Raw genomic sequence first — 19,664 nt, 5'->3', positions numbered from 1 at the left:
ACCCTCATGGTTGCAAAGAAAAGCTTGAAAACATGAACCCTACAGGCTCCAAACCCAAACGATCATTTAAAAAAAAAATCCCAATCATGATTTTTGAACACTTGTGCCCCAACCCTGCAAACACTTTACACGTGCTTAACTTTATTGTGAGTAGTTATATTGAATTTCAATTGAAATAAGTTGAAATATTTATGGTAGTATTAAGCCCAGGCAGAAATGTTTGCAGGATCAAAACCCTTAGGACTGGCAATATTATTGACGGTTATTATGGTCTGGGGCTGGTAACTAGATATTGTACGGGGGGGGAGGGGTTGCTAACTTTTCATGGCAATTGTGCCTGTTAAGGGAAACTACTATCATTTGTAAATACATTACACAGAGATGGGTTTGCACCACAACGATCAGATTTGTATGCAAACTTCTCCAAATTTGCGGGAGAGGGGAGGAGAGGGGGGAATATCGGGCCACCCGCGTTTTGGTTTGCATCCTTCTCTAATATGCGGACTCCGTAGTTTCTTCTGTCCACAGCTCCCACTCTTTTGTGCGACTTCCCCTAACTAACTAGGGATTTCAGTAGCCAATCACAGCCCAGAAAGCACACTCTCTGGAGCGGGAGGAGCTTTTCTCTCCGGGAACTGAAAGAGGCGAGGATGGAAGGGGGAGGTTGGCCAGAGGCGGGGTCTAGTACGTGCCACCTCCTCTCATTGAGTCACGGGCGCGTTGCGAGCTCTGTTGGAGGAGCGATTGTTACAAACAGAAGCCCGGAGAGCGAGCTGGGCGGGCGCTCTGATTCGAGCGTTGGGACAAAGTAAAAGAACCTCCGGCGGCTGAACGTTCCAAAGAAAGATACATTCCAGGGTCGGAGCAGCGGCAACAACACGCAGCCCGGGGAAACTTTCCCACAGTCGGAGGCAGCGGATCCTGCAGCCCTTGTTGAGCGAGGGCGAAGAGGAGGAGGAAGGGGGGATAAACTGGGGACCGAGAAGATGAATCGGAGTTTTAATAAATCTCAGACTCTGCGGTATTTCGATTGCAGCGCAGTGGAAGTGAAGAGTAAGGTAAGGAGACTGCGGCTGGACACAATCTAGAAGCAGCCCGGTGCTTTCCTCCCCCCTCCCCCGGATTCTTTTGCAAATGACTGGAGACCCCCCCCCCTTCCCCCACTTATCTCCCTTCCCCCTCTTTGCGATTGAAAATATTTTCTAAGTTGCAGCAAAGGATAGAGGTTGTTCCTGGTGGCAACTTTTGAAAAGGCTGAGCTGCGTTCGGTATGTAGCTGCGATCACATGGCTCAAACTCTCTAGCGCTCATATTTTTTTTTTCGCCTGGATTGAGCTGGAAATGTGGGGACGTTCATCTCTGTCCCGTCCCCCCCCCCCCCCCCAATCATCCCTATATCCCCAATGAGCAAGGACTCATATAGCAGCTTGTCTGGCGATCTAGGGCACTTGCCATGAGGAGGACTTCGCCGGGCAAGTTTTGTGGCCAGTGTAAACTCTTTATTTTGGGTTGCACGTTTCTGGCTCGGTGTGAGTCCGTAACTGCACCCCCCCCCCCTTGCCCCCATCTGCGATGGGCTGTTTACACAAAAGCCGAGGTTTTTAACAGAGTGGAAGCCCGTTAGTACAATCAGTCTCGTCTTAATCCCGAAGGGGGGGTAGGGGTGATGCTGCAGCTTTAGAACCCACTGGGTTTAAACTTGATCTTTCGTTGCTTCAGTCTGAATCAAGAAAGAGCACAACGTTTGGAAGATGGTTTGTTTGTTTATTTATTTAAAAGGAAAAACGACCCATTGTCTCGCTTTATAGACCTGTTCGGAAGTTGTGGAATTTGGTAAACGTAGCTGTGAAAAGGGGAAAACTTCAGCCTGTCTCTCTTCTCTTCCCCCCCCCCCCCCCCCGCCGATGAATTAAATCTGAATTCAGTCCCACCTCCCCCTTACCTTCGGAACGGCTAATCAACTTTTGGTCTCAAGTTTTCAGGCTCACGTACGGATCTCAGCCTGAGTCAGTGCTGTAATGTTTGTTGCACGGCTTCAACTCTGTCATCCTGTTTAAACTTGTTTGGGTTTTTGTAATCATCTGATTATCTAGTGAATTTCTTCTCTTTGTTGGGAGGAAGGCTCAGTTCCTAAGGATCCTGCTAAAAGTACTTTGTCTGGTGATCCTTCTTTCACAAAGATGAGACCCTGGCTAAGTGCATCTTGATCTATTACAGAGTGTGTATGTGTGTGTTAGCTTGATGGCTTTCTGAAGAGTCCCCTATGGAATATTGAACTTTGAGTGAGCCTGCCTGTCTTGCTTTAGGACCAAGCCTGACCAAAGACAGAGCGTGTGTTCGTAATGAGACATAAATTACAAACATCTTAAATATATGCTGAGAGAAGTGAGGCAGAATTCCAAATGCTTCCAGTTCCCAAATAATAGTAGTAAATTAACAGAGCCCCAAAAAAACAAACAAAATGATTTCAGTGGGATCTTTTTAAGTTCTTGTCTTGTGCATGATGCCAAATACACTTCCATTGAACACCTAGTGGTAGCTCAGACCCTTTAGACTAGCAAACAGGGCCACAGTATTGGGAGTAAGAAAACTGGCTTCTATTCCCAATTCTCCCATTGACATGCTATGTGACTTTGGATAAGTCTCAATGCTGGTGCCTCAATTTCCCCATCTGTAAAATGGGGATAATACGCACACACCATTGTAAACCACTTCAATATCTATGGGTTCTATATAAATGCTAAATATTATTGTTAGAGAATGAATTGTAAATTAGAAGACCATAGCACACAAAATTAGAATGTTACAAAGCTACTATGTCGAAGCTTGAGTTGGCTATCCAGCTTTTAAAATCCTGTTTCCAAGTGTCTGTAACTTTCTCAAACAATCCTTTGGGGTTGAAATGCCTACCATTTAGTTTCAGCAAGAAGAGGTGAGTTTGTTTCTGTTCAAAACTTGATCAAAATCCTGCCAGGCACTTTTGAGTGAAAAAATGTTTAGTACTTAAATATTGAAATAAATAAATATAAATATATATTTAAAACTCTAGCAATCTGATTTTAAAAGTTCATATCATGTGACTCATCCTCAGTGACTAGTCACAATGCAAGTCTGGGAAAAAAATACAAGGACTAAAATTAGTGTCTTGTAAAACTTCATGCAGCATTCTAGATTCACTGAAAAACCACTAAGGTTAAGATGGTGGTAAACCTGGTTATGTGTCCTGGTCTCTTCATCTACCACAGTTGGTGTTAATGGGACAGTTTGATTCAATTCAGACAGCACGTACCTCTGCCCTTGAGAAAGTACAAAATGTGTAATGGTTGCCTGTGGGGTTGGGTTGAGCTGAGACGCTGCCTTAATTTCTGGGGTATTTATGATTTTGGAGGTGGCATCTCAAATGAAGGTTTAGAACACTTTATTTTCTACCCTCCAACCTGTATGGTAGCATTGGAAGGGTGTCAGCAGGCTTGGAAAACTTTTTGTGTCTATCTCCTTATCCTGGCAGTCTATTTCCAGGTGTGCTTGCTGTGAAGGCATAATGTATTCAGAAGTGCTCTGCCCACCCCAAGAAACCCTCCAGACCCAGTGAGATGAATGTATGTATGACTTGGTAATTAAGCAGTGCACTTGACCCATATTTTCAAACCAAACCTTCTACTGTTAAACACATGTCTAACATCTGCAGATTGGCCAAGCTAATACTCCAATTCTCTCCATTGTAATATGCAGTAACCTAGTCTTCCATGTTTATTTTCGGTGGGGTTTTTTTTTGTTTGTTTGTTTGTTTGTTTGTTTTAAATCTCACTACTAGTAAGCACTTGACAGCCTCTTTCTCACCTACAGAAACCCTCCAGATTTATCCCACCAGTCCATCTAATACTTGCATGTGTGCTTTAATGATTGTAGATTTCTGGAGAGGGGGGTAGATATAGTGAGAATAATATTTGTGTGGGAGGAGGGCTTTAAAGGTTGGGGTGAGGTGGAGGGGAGGGGTCTCACTGCTGATGTCAAGAGGTTATTTTTAAGCCAAGGAAATGAAATGCAGAAAACTACATTACTTCATTCTTAAGGTAGAATCTTTAAATGTCAGACAAACCCCCCTCCCTCCCAAAACAAACAGAAAAAAACCCTGAGATATATACATCCATAAGTGATCCAAAATACTACACATGCAATGCATCTGGGTTAATGTTATGATGGAAACATTAACTCTTGAATTTCCTAACTTTTGTGTGTTTAAATTGTCAGCCTTAATGATGCATTAGTCCAACTGTTATCCATTGTTTGTAGTAACACTATGTGTTAATTATGTAGTAAGTTCTTGTGATTAGTTTTTGTAGCAAGGTCACTGTTGAAATAAGTTCCTCTTATATTTTTTACAGAGCTCTTAGGTATATTAGAATGAAATAGCTAATTCTGATACTTCAGGGGTAAGTTGATGAGCCAGGGTCAAGAAGAAATTGTTTCCCAACATATAATATTACACACCAGGCAAGGTACTTTACATTTATGCAGACTTTTCTACCTTTCAGTGAATCATCTATGACTCACAATTGTTGGAGGTGGGATACCAGACTAGGTTGGTTTGTCCTGGTATGACAGTTCCTCTGACCTGCCTGGAAATACCAGCTACTCTCCGGTTTGCTTTGGCTGGACTCTTATGGTTAAAAAAGACGAGTTAAATGCCATCTAGTCCAATGCAACTGTTCCTGGTAGCTGTGTGGAGGCAGCCTTCTAAATACTTAAAATCTAGTCACCTTTATTTTGTAAGCACGAAGCTTGTCAAAAACCTGTCTGAGAACTAGAAAGTTGAGTATGAGAACTCCTGTTTTCTTAGCTATCTTCTAATGCTATGGCCTGTCAAAGAGAGAGAGAGAGAGAGAGAGTCAGGTGGGTACAGTACAGTATCTTTCACTAGAGTGTGTAATTGGTTTGGGATCCAGGAGTTCCCTGGTGGCAGACCTTGTATGGGTGGAATCTGTTAATGGAGAAGGTATGCAGAAGGGGGGTGCCTTTGTGCAAGTTCCTGAAACCATTTTCTTTGTCTTTTACTGACCAAGATGTGTAGGAGCTCCAAAAAGATTGCCATGGGACACATGACAACTTTAATTATGCTTCCTCTGGACCCATCCCCTCCTATCCTGAAGCAGATATCTGTTTATATAAACACCCAGCAATGTAGTATATTGCAACCTTTGATTCAGATTTAGTCCTGATTGAAACTAAGGGCAGAATTGCTCCAGACTAATTAAGACTAATCTAAAGTTTAACTCCAGATTCAGGTTACCGCTAAAGAAAGGGTCTTGAACCCTGGAGAAAGTTGCTTATTTCTATGGTTGCCCTCAGAGGAAACAAACAGTCTTGAGCCCCACTTCACATTCTTAATATCCCTTGAGAGCAAGTGATCTGATTCTCATACACTATTCCTGCCTTATCACTCATTTCTAATATTGATATAAAAAATAGACCCATGAGTCTCCCCAGTGTTGGCAACCTCTAAGCTTCATGGGAAATCTAGAAGGTCAGATTTTCAGCTGGTGTAACTCATTTTAGCTCCTTTGACTTCAGTGGTGCTATGCTGACTTATGCCATCTGAGAATCTGGCCCCAGAACATTTTTCAACATCTGCCACTTTATTCCCTGAATATTTAATATCCTATGTTTATCCACAGGGAATATTCAAAGCTATAGATTCTCTGGCTAAAAGCCCTTAACAAAATGAATGATGTTGTGAATGCTGTGAAGTACTCATAAAACAAGTCAGAACTGATTTCCTAATGCAAGTGGCTTGCCATGATATGGTGATCTGATGTCTTCTCAAAGGCTAAATAAGGCAAAACAAAAAACAAGCTGTCTTTATACACTTGCATCCTCAGATGAGTTTGATTGCTGAAATCTTTAATAGTTCTTTCTGACTTCTCTCTTCCTTATCCCCCTCCACACCTCCCAAAAGAAACTAGCAAGGGCTTTATATCCTGTTGCTGGATGGGATAGTGGGGGAAGGGAAACCTGTCTGGGAACCTGTTAATCTTCCCCTAGATAGATATGGAAGTATTAATACATTATTGACGACCCCCCCCCCCCTTTTTTTTTTGTTCTATGGTTTTCTCTAGAGGATAAAAACCAAAATACCCACAGCCTATTGAGGCAGATAGTATCTACATCTGTAGCTCAAGATAAACTTCTGAGCTCCAGGGTTAGGCAGGAGTTTCAAATTCATAATCTGAAGTAATTTTACCAGATCATAACTACTATTCTCTCCTGCAGCTAGCATTCTATAGCCACTCCTCTGTCAGTTGGTAGCAAGCAGAATATCCTTTTCCCTTTTGAAGATGCTGTCTCAGATTACTGGCTTCTGGAAATAATTCTAAAAGGACTTTTTTCCTCCTGACTTTCCCCCCACCCCCACCCGCACCCCCCACCTCTTCCCTAAGTTTTTAAAAACTCCAGCTTGCTGGTAGATCCCATCTTAGAAAACAAATATACACCTTACTCTTAATGCATTTCCTCTCCATTCAGATTTAAAAATCCCCCCAAGCACTAGACCTATTATCTTCTTGTGTGAAATCCTGTGCATAGCTATGATGCTCTAGAAACAAAACAAACTTTTGGAGAGAAATTCCTACACCCACCATGAGATATTAATTCACTATTACCACTTAAAGGGTGAAAACTTAAGACTTCTTAAAATAAGAGGTGGTTGGGGTTTTGTTTTGTTCCAAAAATGAATAAGAAAATTTTGTTTGGATTTTTTTCAATAATTTTCACAATTTCTCAAATGTGCACCTAAATGGCAGGATACGTATGGAGAACACAAGTCTCCATTTCTTTTCTCTCCAGCAGGACATTCTGGAATATTGTAAGTTTTTAAAACGTCTGTAATAACCTGAAGGAAGTTACTGGACTCAGTTGTCACTCTTGAAGGTTCTGTTTTTAAGATTTATAATACTTTAAGTTTCTCTTGTCAGATTCTGTTTAAGAGTCAGAGACATGGATCCTCCTCACACACCAAGGCTATGGCTACACTAGAGAGCTTACAGCTGCACTGATGCAGCTGTGCCACTGTAAGCTCTCTAGTGTAGCCACTCTAAGGGTATGTCTATACTAGCCACCGGATCGGCGGGTAGCGATCGATCTATCGGGGATTGATTCATCGTGTGTAGTGTAGATGCAATAAATCTATCCCCGATCGCTCTCCCATCGACTGCTGAACTCCAGCTCGGGAAGAGGCGGAAGCAGAGTCGACGGGGGAGCCGCGGCATGCCGTGAGGAAGTGAAGTAAGTAATTTTAATGTGATCTAAGATGCGTCGACTTCAGCTACGAGAATAGCATAGCTGAAGTTGCGTATCTTAGATCGATTTTCCCCCCCCTCCCCCCCCAGTGTAGACCAGGCCTAAGTGTTGGCTTAATTAATGAGTGGTGGTAGCTATGTCAGTGGGAGAAGCTCTCCTGCTGACATAGCCAACCCCCAGAGTGACATCACACTAGCGTTTAAGCTGAAAGTGCTAATTCACCCCCCTGAGCAACATAATTTATATCAATTTAAGTTGTAGTGTAGCCATAGCCTTACCTTATTTCCTCTTGACTAAAGGTACAAGCAGAAAAGTAACTGGAGAAGGGTCTTCAATCTTCTAGAGTGGATATAGATTCACTGTGTTTTTTGTTTTGTTTGTTTTTTTGAAGTGACTGTAAAAGAAAAACCTCTTCAGGAGATGCTTAATTGCCAAATCCTCTTATCAGAAAATGAAACTATTTTTTAAATTATGGTTAGGGATGTGTTAACACCCCCTTGCAAACTGCACTGCAGTCAGGTGTGTCAGGTGCAATGACAAATTACTAACAATATGAGGAAAAGTGACAATGTTCTGTTTTGGCAAGTTGATTGACCTTTTTATTAAAACCCAATCTTGACTAACATCCTGCTACAATAAACAGTCACACTTATTACAGGCAATCATAAAATTTAAATAGTAATAAATACAGTAGGTCTATTTATGTTATATGTACTATTCTATTCATCCAAACCCAATATTCAGTTACTCAGTGTTCTGTCAAAGGTGGTAATTAGATTTTTAATATGCTTCTAAGATTGACATTCTGATGTGTCCAGTGCACAAAAAATTAAGCTCATGATACAGAGTCAGGCCTTCCGATACAGAGCACAGCTCTTTAGAAACAGTGCTCTTCTCCTGCACAATGAACACTGTGGATTAAAGAGCATGTTTTGGATCACTGACACGTGCAGAAGTCAAATAGTCCTCCAGCAATTTTGCCCTATTAAAAACAATTACTAGGGTGGAGAAACACTCAGACAGCTTGTGGTTTGTCCTGCTAACATTGCTGCTTGTTATGGGAACGTGTGCCTGTGCAAAAGACATTCAGCTGCAAAAAATCAGTGTTACTACTGTACAAACACCTTAGCAACTGAAATATGATGTGCCCACATAAGCATTTTGAAATTGAACACAAACCTTTTTTTTTTTTTTTTTTTTGAGGGTGTATAATGTAGTATTCTCTTACAATCTTTAGCATTCCAGTAAAAACAAATTTGTCTTTACCAATCCCCTTTAAAGAGAATGAAAATCTTAGAGGACTGCTCTTACTCCCTTTTGACTTCCATGGGAGCAAGATGGGTATGTAAATTGGTGCTGGTCAATGCTCAGTAGCCTGATTGATCGATTGTACCTTGATCCTAGATTACATAGGTGCTGACTTCTAGTTTTCCTGGGGGAGGAGGGAGTTGCTCCACCCTCTCCCCCAAAGTGCCCACCGCTTTCCGCCTGCCACAAGCCCCTCCCCCAGCCAAACAGCTGTTTGGCAGCAGCTACTGATTAGATCTTTGGCGGTGCCCCTGATTAGCTCATCGGGCGGCTGCCAAACAGCTGTGGCTGGTGGGTGTTGAGCACCCACGTTTTTTTTCCTGTGGGTGCTCAGCCTATACTAGATTATAATGTCCTTCTACAGTTGAGAACGCCTTGAAAATCTTGGTCTTTAAAAGAATAAACTTTACCTTTTTAAATCAGTGTTCAGGTACACTACTAAAAATGTGATGCTTTGAACCTCCAGGATGTTAACACAGATTTTATGCAATGTTTTGGAATTCTTCCTGAAGTCAGATCATATCTCTGGTAACTAGAGTCAAACTAAAATGAACTCTGTCAAAAAATAATGTGACTAAGAATACATTTAACTTCTTGTTCTAAATTTCCAAACAGAAGTGATTGTATCCAAAGCAAATGTAGTAGTGTCTTGGAGAAAACCACAATATGTTGCTGCCATCTTAAATTAAGACAGAATGCCAAAGCAAGATTGACTTCAGTCATTCTGGATTAGCTGTATTTTATTTCTGGATTTCCACAAAAGCCAGTTGCAGAGTCAAACAAAAACAAAAAACACACTTGGCATGTAAAGATTAATCTTTCATGTGACCTGAAATAGCAGTTTATGTAACTGGTTCAATAGGTTTATCCCCCCAAAACACTTGAGCACTTCAGGGCAGGTACTATCTGTCTTTGTGTATTATACAGCACCTACTACGCTATCAGTGCCAAGCAAATAGGGTAATGTCTTCCCTGTTTTGTTGTAAGCATTCATTCTGATCCTGGGAAGGTTCCTTTAAGTGGTCACATCTATGAAACTTACGCATTAATCAGTCAGTTGTTTTAGATCCTGTACTCTTGGCAGCAGCAAAATGCCAAGTAATTGAGCTAAATGGAAAGCATCAATGGACAAGGGATTCCACTCAGCAAATGATAAATACAGTACATCTGCAACAGGTTCAGTGGAGGATGGAGGGAAAGAAATATGTTTGACAGACTTATTTGAGGATGATGGCAGAGGGAAGAAATGTCTTGCATCTTCTCTCCTTTCACCGTCCCATTCATTTTCCCATAACCCACTCTGTGGAAAACTTTAAGGAACTCAAGCTTTCAAACCCTTCCTACTCTGAAAGATTTGTTAAGATTCCATCTTCCTCGCATGTACAGGGTCTACGATGGGGGCAGCACCAAGTACAGTGATGTTTGTAATTGGGTCATGAGCTGCTTCTGTGACCTGGCTACAGCAAGCACAGTTGAATTGTCCATGCAGTAGCGTTTTTTACACCACAGAAACCCCTGGGCTGTGTAACTGTTTTTTCTGGGAGTCCTTGGGCAGCCAGTGCCTGCAGGAAATGCACATGAGGCAACGTGGTCTGGGATGTCCTGTCCCAGGATGTGCGATGGAGTACCTGCCATATCATTTAGACAAACTACTATAGGGTCCTGACTACACTGGAAAGTACATATTGGAAAATTTAGTTGCTGGAAGATGGCCATGTGCCAACCTTTTGCTGATGAAGGCAGCACCTTGTAATTCATGTGGTTACCATGTTAAATACAGTTTCTGCAAATGTTGCCAGATACCCATTGGCTAGAACAGTGGTTCTCAAACAGAGGTATACGTATCCTTACACAGAGGTCTTCCAGGAGATACGTCCACTCATCTAGATATTTGCCTAGTTGTACAACGGGCTACGTGAAAAATACTAGCAAAGTCGGTACAAACTAAATCTCAGGGTACGTCCAGACTACCCGATTCGGCGGGTAGTAGTCGATCTATCGGGGATCGATATATCGCATCTCGTCTAAACGCAATCTATCGAGCCCCGAACATGCTCCCGTCAATTCCAGGATTCCACCAGGGTGAGCAGCGGTAGCGGAGTCGACGGGGGAGCCGCGGCCGTCGATCCCGCTCCGTGAGGACCCGAGGTAAGTCGAAATAAGATGCGTTGACTTCAGCTACGCTATTCCCGTAGCTGAAGTTGCGTATGTTACATCGACCCCTCCCCCCCCCCCCCAGTGTAGACCAGCCCTTATACACACAATAACTTGTTTGTAATCCTGCTCTTTGTATTATATCAGTGTTTCTCAACCTGGGGGGGCGGGTTGCAATTTATTTTATAATTCTATGATAAAATGAGGAAAACAATTTTTCAGTAATAGTGTGCTGTGACACTTTTGTATTTTTATGTCTGATTTTGTAAGCAAGTAGTTTTTAAGTGAGGTGAAACTTGGTACGCAAGACAAATCAGTCTCCTGAAAGGAGTACAGTAGTCTAGAAAAGTTGAGAACCACTGGGCTAGAAGACTAAACCTACTAGCATCTATCTAGGGCCCAATCTGGTGATGTTCTTGCACATCACTATTCATCTTTTTTTAGTCTCTGGGCTCCTTCCTGCAACACTGGCACAAACCTCTTTAGTAAGGACCTTCAACGGCGGGACTTTTAAGAATGCCCCTGAAAACTAATATTGAGAACTTGCTTACAGCCTAAATAGAACTGAATTACTGCAGCCTTCAGTTAAAACTGCCATGGAAATTGATGGAAGTTTTGACTGGCAGAGGGAGTTCAGTGTTGTTGTTGCCGTGTTGGTTCCAGGATATTGGAGACACAAGGTGGGTGAGGTAATGTCTTCTATTGGACCAACTTCTCTTGGTGACAGAGACAAACTTTCAAGCTATGCAAAGGCTCTTCTTCTGCACAGGCCCCAAAGATAATTTGTTTCATGCATGCAATTAACACTCGCCGTCCTCCGTGGTCCCTTGTAATTCCTCTTTAACAGACTTGATCTGTCTCTCTCACCTCTAGCCTGTGGTTAAAAAACAAAAATGTAAATTCTGCCCCAGGAATATAATTAAGGACAACAATGCTAAAGACAAAATGGACCTTCCATGCTCACTACCCCTGACTGAATGCAAACCTCAGAATACAGGGTTAAAGCTGATCCCAGCAGAATTTCTTCAGGCTCACTTACTAAGTTAGGAATGTGTAAGAGAAGGTGGGTGTGGCACTCAGATCCCATAGCGATCCTGCCTCAAGACATCTCTCCTGCTTCCACCCTACTCAGTTGTTCCCAATTACCAGTCAGGTTTGGTCAGATGTGAGCCTCAAATGACTCTGATAGTTGTTTGTGCTATAAACATAGGATTAAAAAGGGAAGGCTCTGGTAGAGCGTAAAAGAGGGTTTAATTGAGTTTGTAACCAGTTAGGGTGTGTCTTCATTGCAGGCTCTCACCTGGGTTTTAGCTCAAATCTCCCTACCATCTGCACAGAAAAACCTCTGATCCAGGTTTGAAGATGCTTTAAGTCTAGCTGGCTGGGGGGCCAAGGGTGGATTAGAGTCCAGGCTTCACTTCAGGTCAGGCTGAATCCCACCCATTTTGCAATGAGGATGCAGACACCACCAGTGCCTTCCCACAATTCCCCTCACCCCTACATGACAGACAAGTTCCCTTGCAATTGACTGGGAAAGAATCCTAAAACATCTCAGCACAAAGAACCATGGGCTGTGCACCCAGATACACCTGTAAGAGGCAGCCTTCACACTCAGACTAAGCTTAGTCTGGTGCTCAGGCCTGGGTGCCAATCACCTGGGTTAGCTGCGTAGTGAAGACATATCCCAAGTCATAGGCGCTGACGGAGCACCCACGGAGAAAAATTAGAATGGGGGAGGGAAGAGGGCGGGGACCTTGGGGAAGGGGTGGGACTGGGGCAGGGCCAGGGGTGGGGGAGGGTTAAGCACCCACCGGGCAGCGGGGAAGTCGGCGCCTATGCCCCAAATGGCATGGTTGGCTTTAAAGGTGGCTTATATCCACATGGTTCAATCTCTGTTAGTAAACGTCAGTTAAGTGTCTTGCTGCTGCTTGAGGCTTAAGCTAGTTTGGTTGCTTTCCTGTGATTGGTTTGGTGAACTGGCTTTTATTTGCGTTCAGCATTGGTGATAAAACACTAACCATGTATGGCCCTCTTCATCAGAGCTGTCTGTGTAGCAGGACTTCTACAGTGTATCACCCCACATGCTTCTTGCACCATGCTGTGAGCATGTCCTCCTGCTGCTCTGTTCCATACACTGAAGTAGTGTGGCATAGCTGTTCATGCTTGTGTTGCCTGATTGTTTGTTTCAGTGCTTTCTGGGCTTAGTTCAGCCACCCTTGAAAGAGAGAGAGGGGAGCTGCTATGAGAACACAACTCAGACTATATTTGTCAACTGGTTACAAAAGCTGAGTTGAACTTCTGGTGTGGACAGGGCCTACATTCCACCTTGATGCAACAATAACTAGAACTGTTTGCAAAATTGAAGACTTTTGTTCAGTGTAAATTATTTATTTATTATGTATTGTGCCTAAGAGTCCCAGTCATGGCTCAGGACTCTATTGTGCTAAGCGCTATACAGACCTAGATTAGAAATACAGTCCCTGCCCCCAAAGAGCTTGCAGTCTAAGTAGAAGACGACAGATGGATACACACAGATGGGGGGAGTACAAGTAAACAGTGAGACAGTATTGGTCAGCATGATAGGCAGTGATCTCTGTATACATTAGGTTTGGCGTTACCCAGTCCCCAATTGTATTTTATTTAATTTCTACCAGACTGGTTACTAGACACTACAAAATTGTTAGTCCCTCCAACTCATTCCACTAAATAGCCATTTGCTGAAAGTTGATTTTTTTTTGTCACTAGCTCCACAATATGGTAAGTGTAATTTATTAGGTAATAGACTGATCGATTTTTATGGCCACAATTCATGATTTGGATGAAGCTGCCACTTCTACACAATCAATTTAGACTATGCATTTGCATAGTTTAAATACTCAGACTAAAAATTTGCACATATGAAGATAGCCAGTCTCCTTATTTATATTCCCATGCTGTATCTGTCACCATGGTATCTGCGTACCTTCCAGCGTTAAGTCAAATAAGGAAAAAATTAAGGAGACTTGGCCAGGTAGAGCATGTAGTAGGGGTGTGGTGTCTTGTTTTTGTTTTGATTTTTGTGTAAGTTCATGTTCATTTATTCTGTTTGGGGAGTTAGAGCCAGAGAAGCGCTCCCAGCGAGGGAGGAAGGGGAAAAGTCAGTCTTCTCAACATTCTTTCCTTGCTCAGCTGAAGGCCAACAGGGCTGGAGTTCTGTAAGTTAAGTACCTTATGTGACCTTATTCTTCAGGTCCTCTGGTAAAGAGGGAAGTGAAGGCCTCATTTCTACTGTTTGTAGGGATGGGGGGAGAAGGAAACCTCTTAAATATTTTGTGTGTAGATGGGAGCGGAGTGGCTTTGTATTTCAATATGTTAGTATTTCAGTAGCTCCTAGAAGGAACCAAAGAAGTTTGGGGGCCCCATTGTCGTAGGCACTGCACACAGACACAGTGAGACTGGCCCTGCCTTGACGAGCATACAGCCTAAATAGACAGACGTTGGGAAAGGAAACAGGTGCAGTGACTTACCCAGGGTCATCCAGCAGCTTAGGGGCAGAGCTGGAAATAGAGTCAGGAGACTGGGTTCTGACTGTAGGGCCCTGTGTACTAAGCCATGCTGTCTCCAAAAGCATGAGCCACGACCGCTTGAGCTAAAGGATTAGTTCCACCATAGCATTTGAGACTCACCATTGCAGGTGGCCATTAAGGAATGAAGCAGCATTCTGGACACTTGTAGAATGGAACATAGTTTAAAAAATAACCCTTTACGCTGTTCCTCTTCTGTTTCTCTTGACATGGAGAGATGATGCCCATCATGGCACACATACCATTTAGGGGCCTATTCATTACTGTTGGTAATGTGAAGTTCAGCATATTTAAAAACTGAACTCTGGACTAATTTCTGATATGAGTAAGACTAGGACTTTCAAGAATGCTCAGTGATGGCCAGCTTCTGCCCCCATTAAACTCAGTGGGAGCAGACGCCTGTCGAAGTCCACAATAAAACTCCCGTTGGCTTTAATGGGAGCAGAATTAGGCCATCACTGACTGATAGCTGTTGTCTGTGGAGCGTACGGCGTTAACTGAAGCCCAGGTTGTTCTTCTTTCTGTATCTGAGATCCTGCTTCATGAGAAGTAGGCGGCTAACGTAATTCATGTTTATTGCTAAATGTTGGTCTTTGAAAGGGTTATAAGTCTTACTAGAGAGAATTGTCCAAACTCACAGCTAGCAATAAACTTTTAAGGTCAGGCAGGGAAATAGCACTTAGTGCTTCATTTTTTCACTCTCCCATAAATGTTTTGAATGGAACATTTTAAACTAGTATATGTGCGTTTGTGTTGGGGTTGGTTGCTTGCTTTTGCAGCCTATGTTGATCATGGTGAGAAATAGCCTACGGTTGGGTCAAGAAGCTGTGAGTCAGAAACAGAGCTTTCATTGCTCTGTCCATAAACTACACACACATTTTCAGAGCTCTTGGCCGTTTCCACTTTGGTGGTTATTTTATTGTTCTTGGCATTCTTTTATTATGGAAATATACCAGAGTTCCTATGTAGCTTAGTTTGGGTACTTTTTGCTGTTTGTAATTGCAAATAGTCAAGCTAATGGCTGGCTGATCTTTAGAAGGATCTTAGGGCAGGATACATTGTTTGAAAAGCAAACATTTGCAATTCTCTCTGTTTTGTTAGTCGGTGGTAGCCCTGTCAGACTAAATTATCTTTAATCCCCTTTGTTCCTCCTCCCACTTCAACTTCTGCAATATCAGTTGGAATATATGCATTAGGTAAGTAGGTCAAAGTACACTACTGTAATTCATTGTTCAATAAACTAACATTCTAATAAGTAGATTAGTTTTCTCTAACGAAGGATTGTTCTGGTGGTGGCTCTCGGTGGAGTCTCAGTTCTCGTTTCTCTTTGTCTGATGTGCTAACTCTAACATTTACTTTTATCTTAGTCATCTTGAACTATCTGCTTTGCTATCTTTAAAAGCAGTTAGAATTCAAGTTCCTGGAAGATACACAGGGAAAGGAAGGCTATCTAGAAAAAGTCTTCATGGTTGAATACAATGAAGTATTCAGTGTTCAAGTTGTGTGCTACTGTGAAATCTATTATTACAGTGATACTGTTTATCAGCTTCATTAGGGAGGATGAATAGTCTATCATTTGCGGAAGCTTTTTTCTCTGAAAGGAACCCATTGGCAATAGTGCTGTAGTCTTTGTATATCCCAGTGTAACTTTATCTACCAAATTACTATAATATCTACCACCAACCTTTTTTTAAAAAAACCAAACCCTTCGTTACCTCTTAAAACTTGTGTCCTTCTCCCCAGCAACTTCCCTTCTCTTACTCCTTCCTGCAGCATCCCCTTATGGTGTTCTTGTCTTAATTTAGACTTACACTTACTGCAGTGTAGTTGTAGCCATGTTGGTCCCAGGGCATGAGAGACAAGGTGGGCGAGGGAATGTCTTTTATTGGACCAACTTCTGTTGGTGAAAGAGACAAGCTTGCGAGCTACATCCAGCTGCCTGAAGAAGAGCTCTGTGTACTTCGAAAGCGTTTCTCTTTCACCAACAGAAGTTGGTCCAATAAATGATATTGCCTTACCCACCTTGTTTCTCACATGCTTATGTCAGTAGTTCTGTTACTACCTCATGTGAGTAATCTCTTTGACTTCAGTGGGACCAGTCACCTGATGCCCCTGATTCTGCAATTGGGTCCATGAGAGTGGACTCTTATACCTGCTTGATGTTCCATTGAAATCAGCGGGGCTTTGCATATGCATAAAGATCTACATGGGTGGATCAGTTTGTGGGATCATGACCTTAGATTGCAATCTGTTTAGAGTAGGAAATCTGTGTTTATCTGTATAGCACCATAAACCTACATGGTACCTAGCAAGTAACAGTGAAACAAATTTGGATCAATTGGCACTTAATCAACAGTATGTTGGTCTACTACGCTGCTATTTTTTAGATTCAAATAATCCTGAATTTGTGGAATAGAAGGTGTGGCTAACTTTAATTGCAATTGGAAAATGTTTTATTCTTGTCACTTGAGTTTAATGTGTCAGTACTCCGTTCCACCTAAACTGGTGGCATGTAATACTTATCTGAATCTAGCAGAAAAGAATGTGTAATCAACTTCTTTCCACTAAAAACACTGCCATGTACTCATTTGTATTAACCTTCATTAGAATGAGTAACATTTTAAACTACGTGTCAGTGGAAGTAACATGCCACTCAAACTTGGAAAGTTTGAACAGCAGTTTTGACTCCATTGAAATTGGGTCTACTTTGTTTTGGCTTTTGTGCATTTGGATGGGTAGTCTGAATTGAAATCTAAACTAGACCCAGCTGTTCATATTATAAACAAGCGGCTTAATTTGTTGTTGTTTTTGGACTAAATAAGCATTTAAATTAGCATCAGGGCTAGGCCATGATCAAAGGACAGGATTTTTCAAAAGCACTTAAGTAATTTAGGAGCACAATCCCAACCAAAGTTAATAATTTCCACTGCTTCAGGATCAACAATATTATTTCATACCAGCATTAATGTTATCATTGGGCTGTCTTAACTATCAAACAAAGACGTTTGGGTTGGAGTGACTTGCACAGAGCAAGTTGTCTTAACCTGGAACTTCATTTAATTAAACAAAAAGAATTCTTGAATTTTTGAAGAACAAATTGTGTATGGGGTAGAGGAGGACCCTTTAATGCAGGGGTCTCAAAGTCCCGGCCCGTGGGCCATCTGCGGCCCCGAGAACCTCCCCACTGTGGCCCGTGGAAACTTTTAAAAAAGTTATTTCATTCGGCCCTCGCGGCTGCTGGCCGAAGCGGGGAGCGGGCAGGAGAGATTCACATGCCCCTCCCCCCAACGTTTCTCCATCCTGCTGCTACTCCTGGGACCAGGGCCATCTCTAGCTATTCTGGGGCCCTACACAGCCCCACTGTGGGGGGGAGGGTGAGAGGACCAGGCCTTTGGGGGGCAAGAGGGAACCCCCCCCCCAGCACTCATTGGCGATGTGGCTGGGGCCGGATTGCTGCACTTCTGCCACCAGTGAGTGCAGGCCTGGCCCTGCTGCAGTCCTCGGGAGTGGGGGTGGGGTTGGGGTGGGGCTGGGGCAGAGCAGGGGTGGGGGCTTTGGGGGTGGGGTGCAGTGGGGCAGGGGCGGAGGCTTTGGGGAAGGGGTGGAGTGGGGGCAGAGCAGGGGCGGGAAGAGGTGGGGCTGAGGCAGAGCAGGGGCGGGGGCCATGGGGAAGAGGTGGGGCAGGGGCTGGAGCAATACGCAGCTGCGCAGGGCACAAGGAAATTCGGTGCCCCACGCAGCTGGGTACTTTGCGTATGGGTTGGGGTGGCCCTGCTTGGGACCCTCCCAGAGGTTGCACTCGGCAATGTGTCATTCACCTCAGGCAGCTCAGTTCCCTGCAAGCGGTTCCCTATCCCTGCTGTTGCCGGCAGAGCTGTGGCAGAGACCCATGCAGCCTCACTGCTGGTTGTCTGCTGCAGGCGCTGCCCCCCGCAGTTCCCATTGGCTGGGGGAGAGGGACAGAGAAACCATCATTAGTTGCGGGGCAGAGTCAGCCATGGAGGCAGCGTCACTAGTCTCCGGGCAGAGTCAGCCAGGGCGGCATGAGGCCAAGGGTGCGAGGGAAAAGGGTGGGAAAATGGGCTGGGAGGTGGCGTGAACGCCATCTTCAGTGACATTATTGGCCCGCTGGGAGGATTTGAGGACCGGCATTGGCCCTAAGGTAAATTGAGTTTGAGACCCCTGCTTTAGTGGGTGTTTTTTGAGCCTGTACTGATTGATTCTGGTTTACAGTAATAGTCAAAAAGAAACTTGACTGAAAAACCTTGACTTATTAGAGATGGGCCTGAGTTTGAGTGCAGATCAAAACTTCCCCCAAAGTTCAGGGTTGAGGCTCCTTTTAATACCTACAGAATTAAAATGGGCAGATGCTTTCTTTAGTGTCTGTTTTACGATGCTCTGTTAGAAGCCTGGAGACACTTTCATTTTTTGAAATTGCAGTCTAATTGAACTGTGCTGTTTTGGTGAAGCCAAAATGTTTCAAGGAAACATGTTGATTTCAACAGTTTTTGTCTGGAAGGAAGGGAGGGGAGGAGACACACCTGCTTACCCCTTCTCTCTCCTTAGCTTAGTGGTTAGGGCACTGGCCTGGGATATTAGGAGAGCAGGTTCAATCTCTGTTCTGTCTGATTCAGAGTGATCCGGGATAAAGAGCTCTACTCAGTCAGTCAGAGCAGGGATTTGAATGTGGATCTCCCACATCCCAGGCGGTGCCCTACCCACCAGGCTACATACGTGCTCACACACTCCTTCCCCAATTGAAAAGCTCAGGTTTTGATCTGAAGCCCAACGTTTTGACACAATTTTGCTTATGCAAAAACATTAGAAAAGTTTTGTATTTGTTCCCGTGGGGAACAGAAACACGTGTAAACTTTGGAAGTTGCTGTGAAATGGAATTGTCCTCTGGCCAGCTTTACTGATCAACCTATGTTACGAAAAGAGAGGCTGGTTTCAGTGGGCCTAGCGGGCAACGGGAGGTAAGATGAGGGTAAATCCTTAAGGCTCTGTCAGACACTTCTTGGAGTGGCAGAGAAGGGATGAATCTGCAACCAGGGCGTTGGAGCGAAGCCTGGAGCTGGAGCGTGGAGCAGCTCCGGAGCAATGGAGCTGCAGGTTTTTTGCCTGGAGCTGGAGCACAGCTCCAAAGCCCTGTCTGCAACTGGGGCTGAAGTGATCATTAATGCTTACAGCTTCAACTTAAGTTGTCTTCTATACCAGGACATCCATTTGGCCTCTCTCTAAACATTGAATGCAATAGCACTCTGCTGGTAACTAAATCCTTGTGGGAAAATCCAATAGAATTTTAATAGAGATGAAACCAAGAAATTATTCTTAAAAACAAAA

The 19,664-nt window shown here is 43.5% G+C and overlaps 1 protein-coding gene across 1 annotated transcript in view; it reads left to right on the top strand.

The window, feature by feature from the left end:
* The first annotated feature begins 744 nt into the window (after positions 1-744).
* PARD6G (par-6 family cell polarity regulator gamma) overlaps positions 745-19,664 on the top strand; it is a 97,454-nt gene continuing 78,534 nt past the window's right edge. The window contains exon 1 of the mRNA XM_054017440.1: positions 745-1,058. Coding sequence (XP_053873415.1) covers positions 987-1,058 — 72 coding nt within the window. The 5' untranslated portion in view covers positions 745-986. The remainder of the gene's footprint in view (positions 1,059-19,664) is intronic.

This window comes from Malaclemys terrapin, chromosome 2 (assembly GCF_027887155.1).
Source record: "Malaclemys terrapin pileata isolate rMalTer1 chromosome 2, rMalTer1.hap1, whole genome shotgun sequence".
In the NCBI taxonomy this organism is placed as follows: domain Eukaryota; kingdom Metazoa; phylum Chordata; order Testudines; family Emydidae; genus Malaclemys; species Malaclemys terrapin.
The sequence above is the reverse complement of the archived record's forward strand: the minus strand, read 5'-3'. Positions and strand labels throughout refer to the sequence as shown.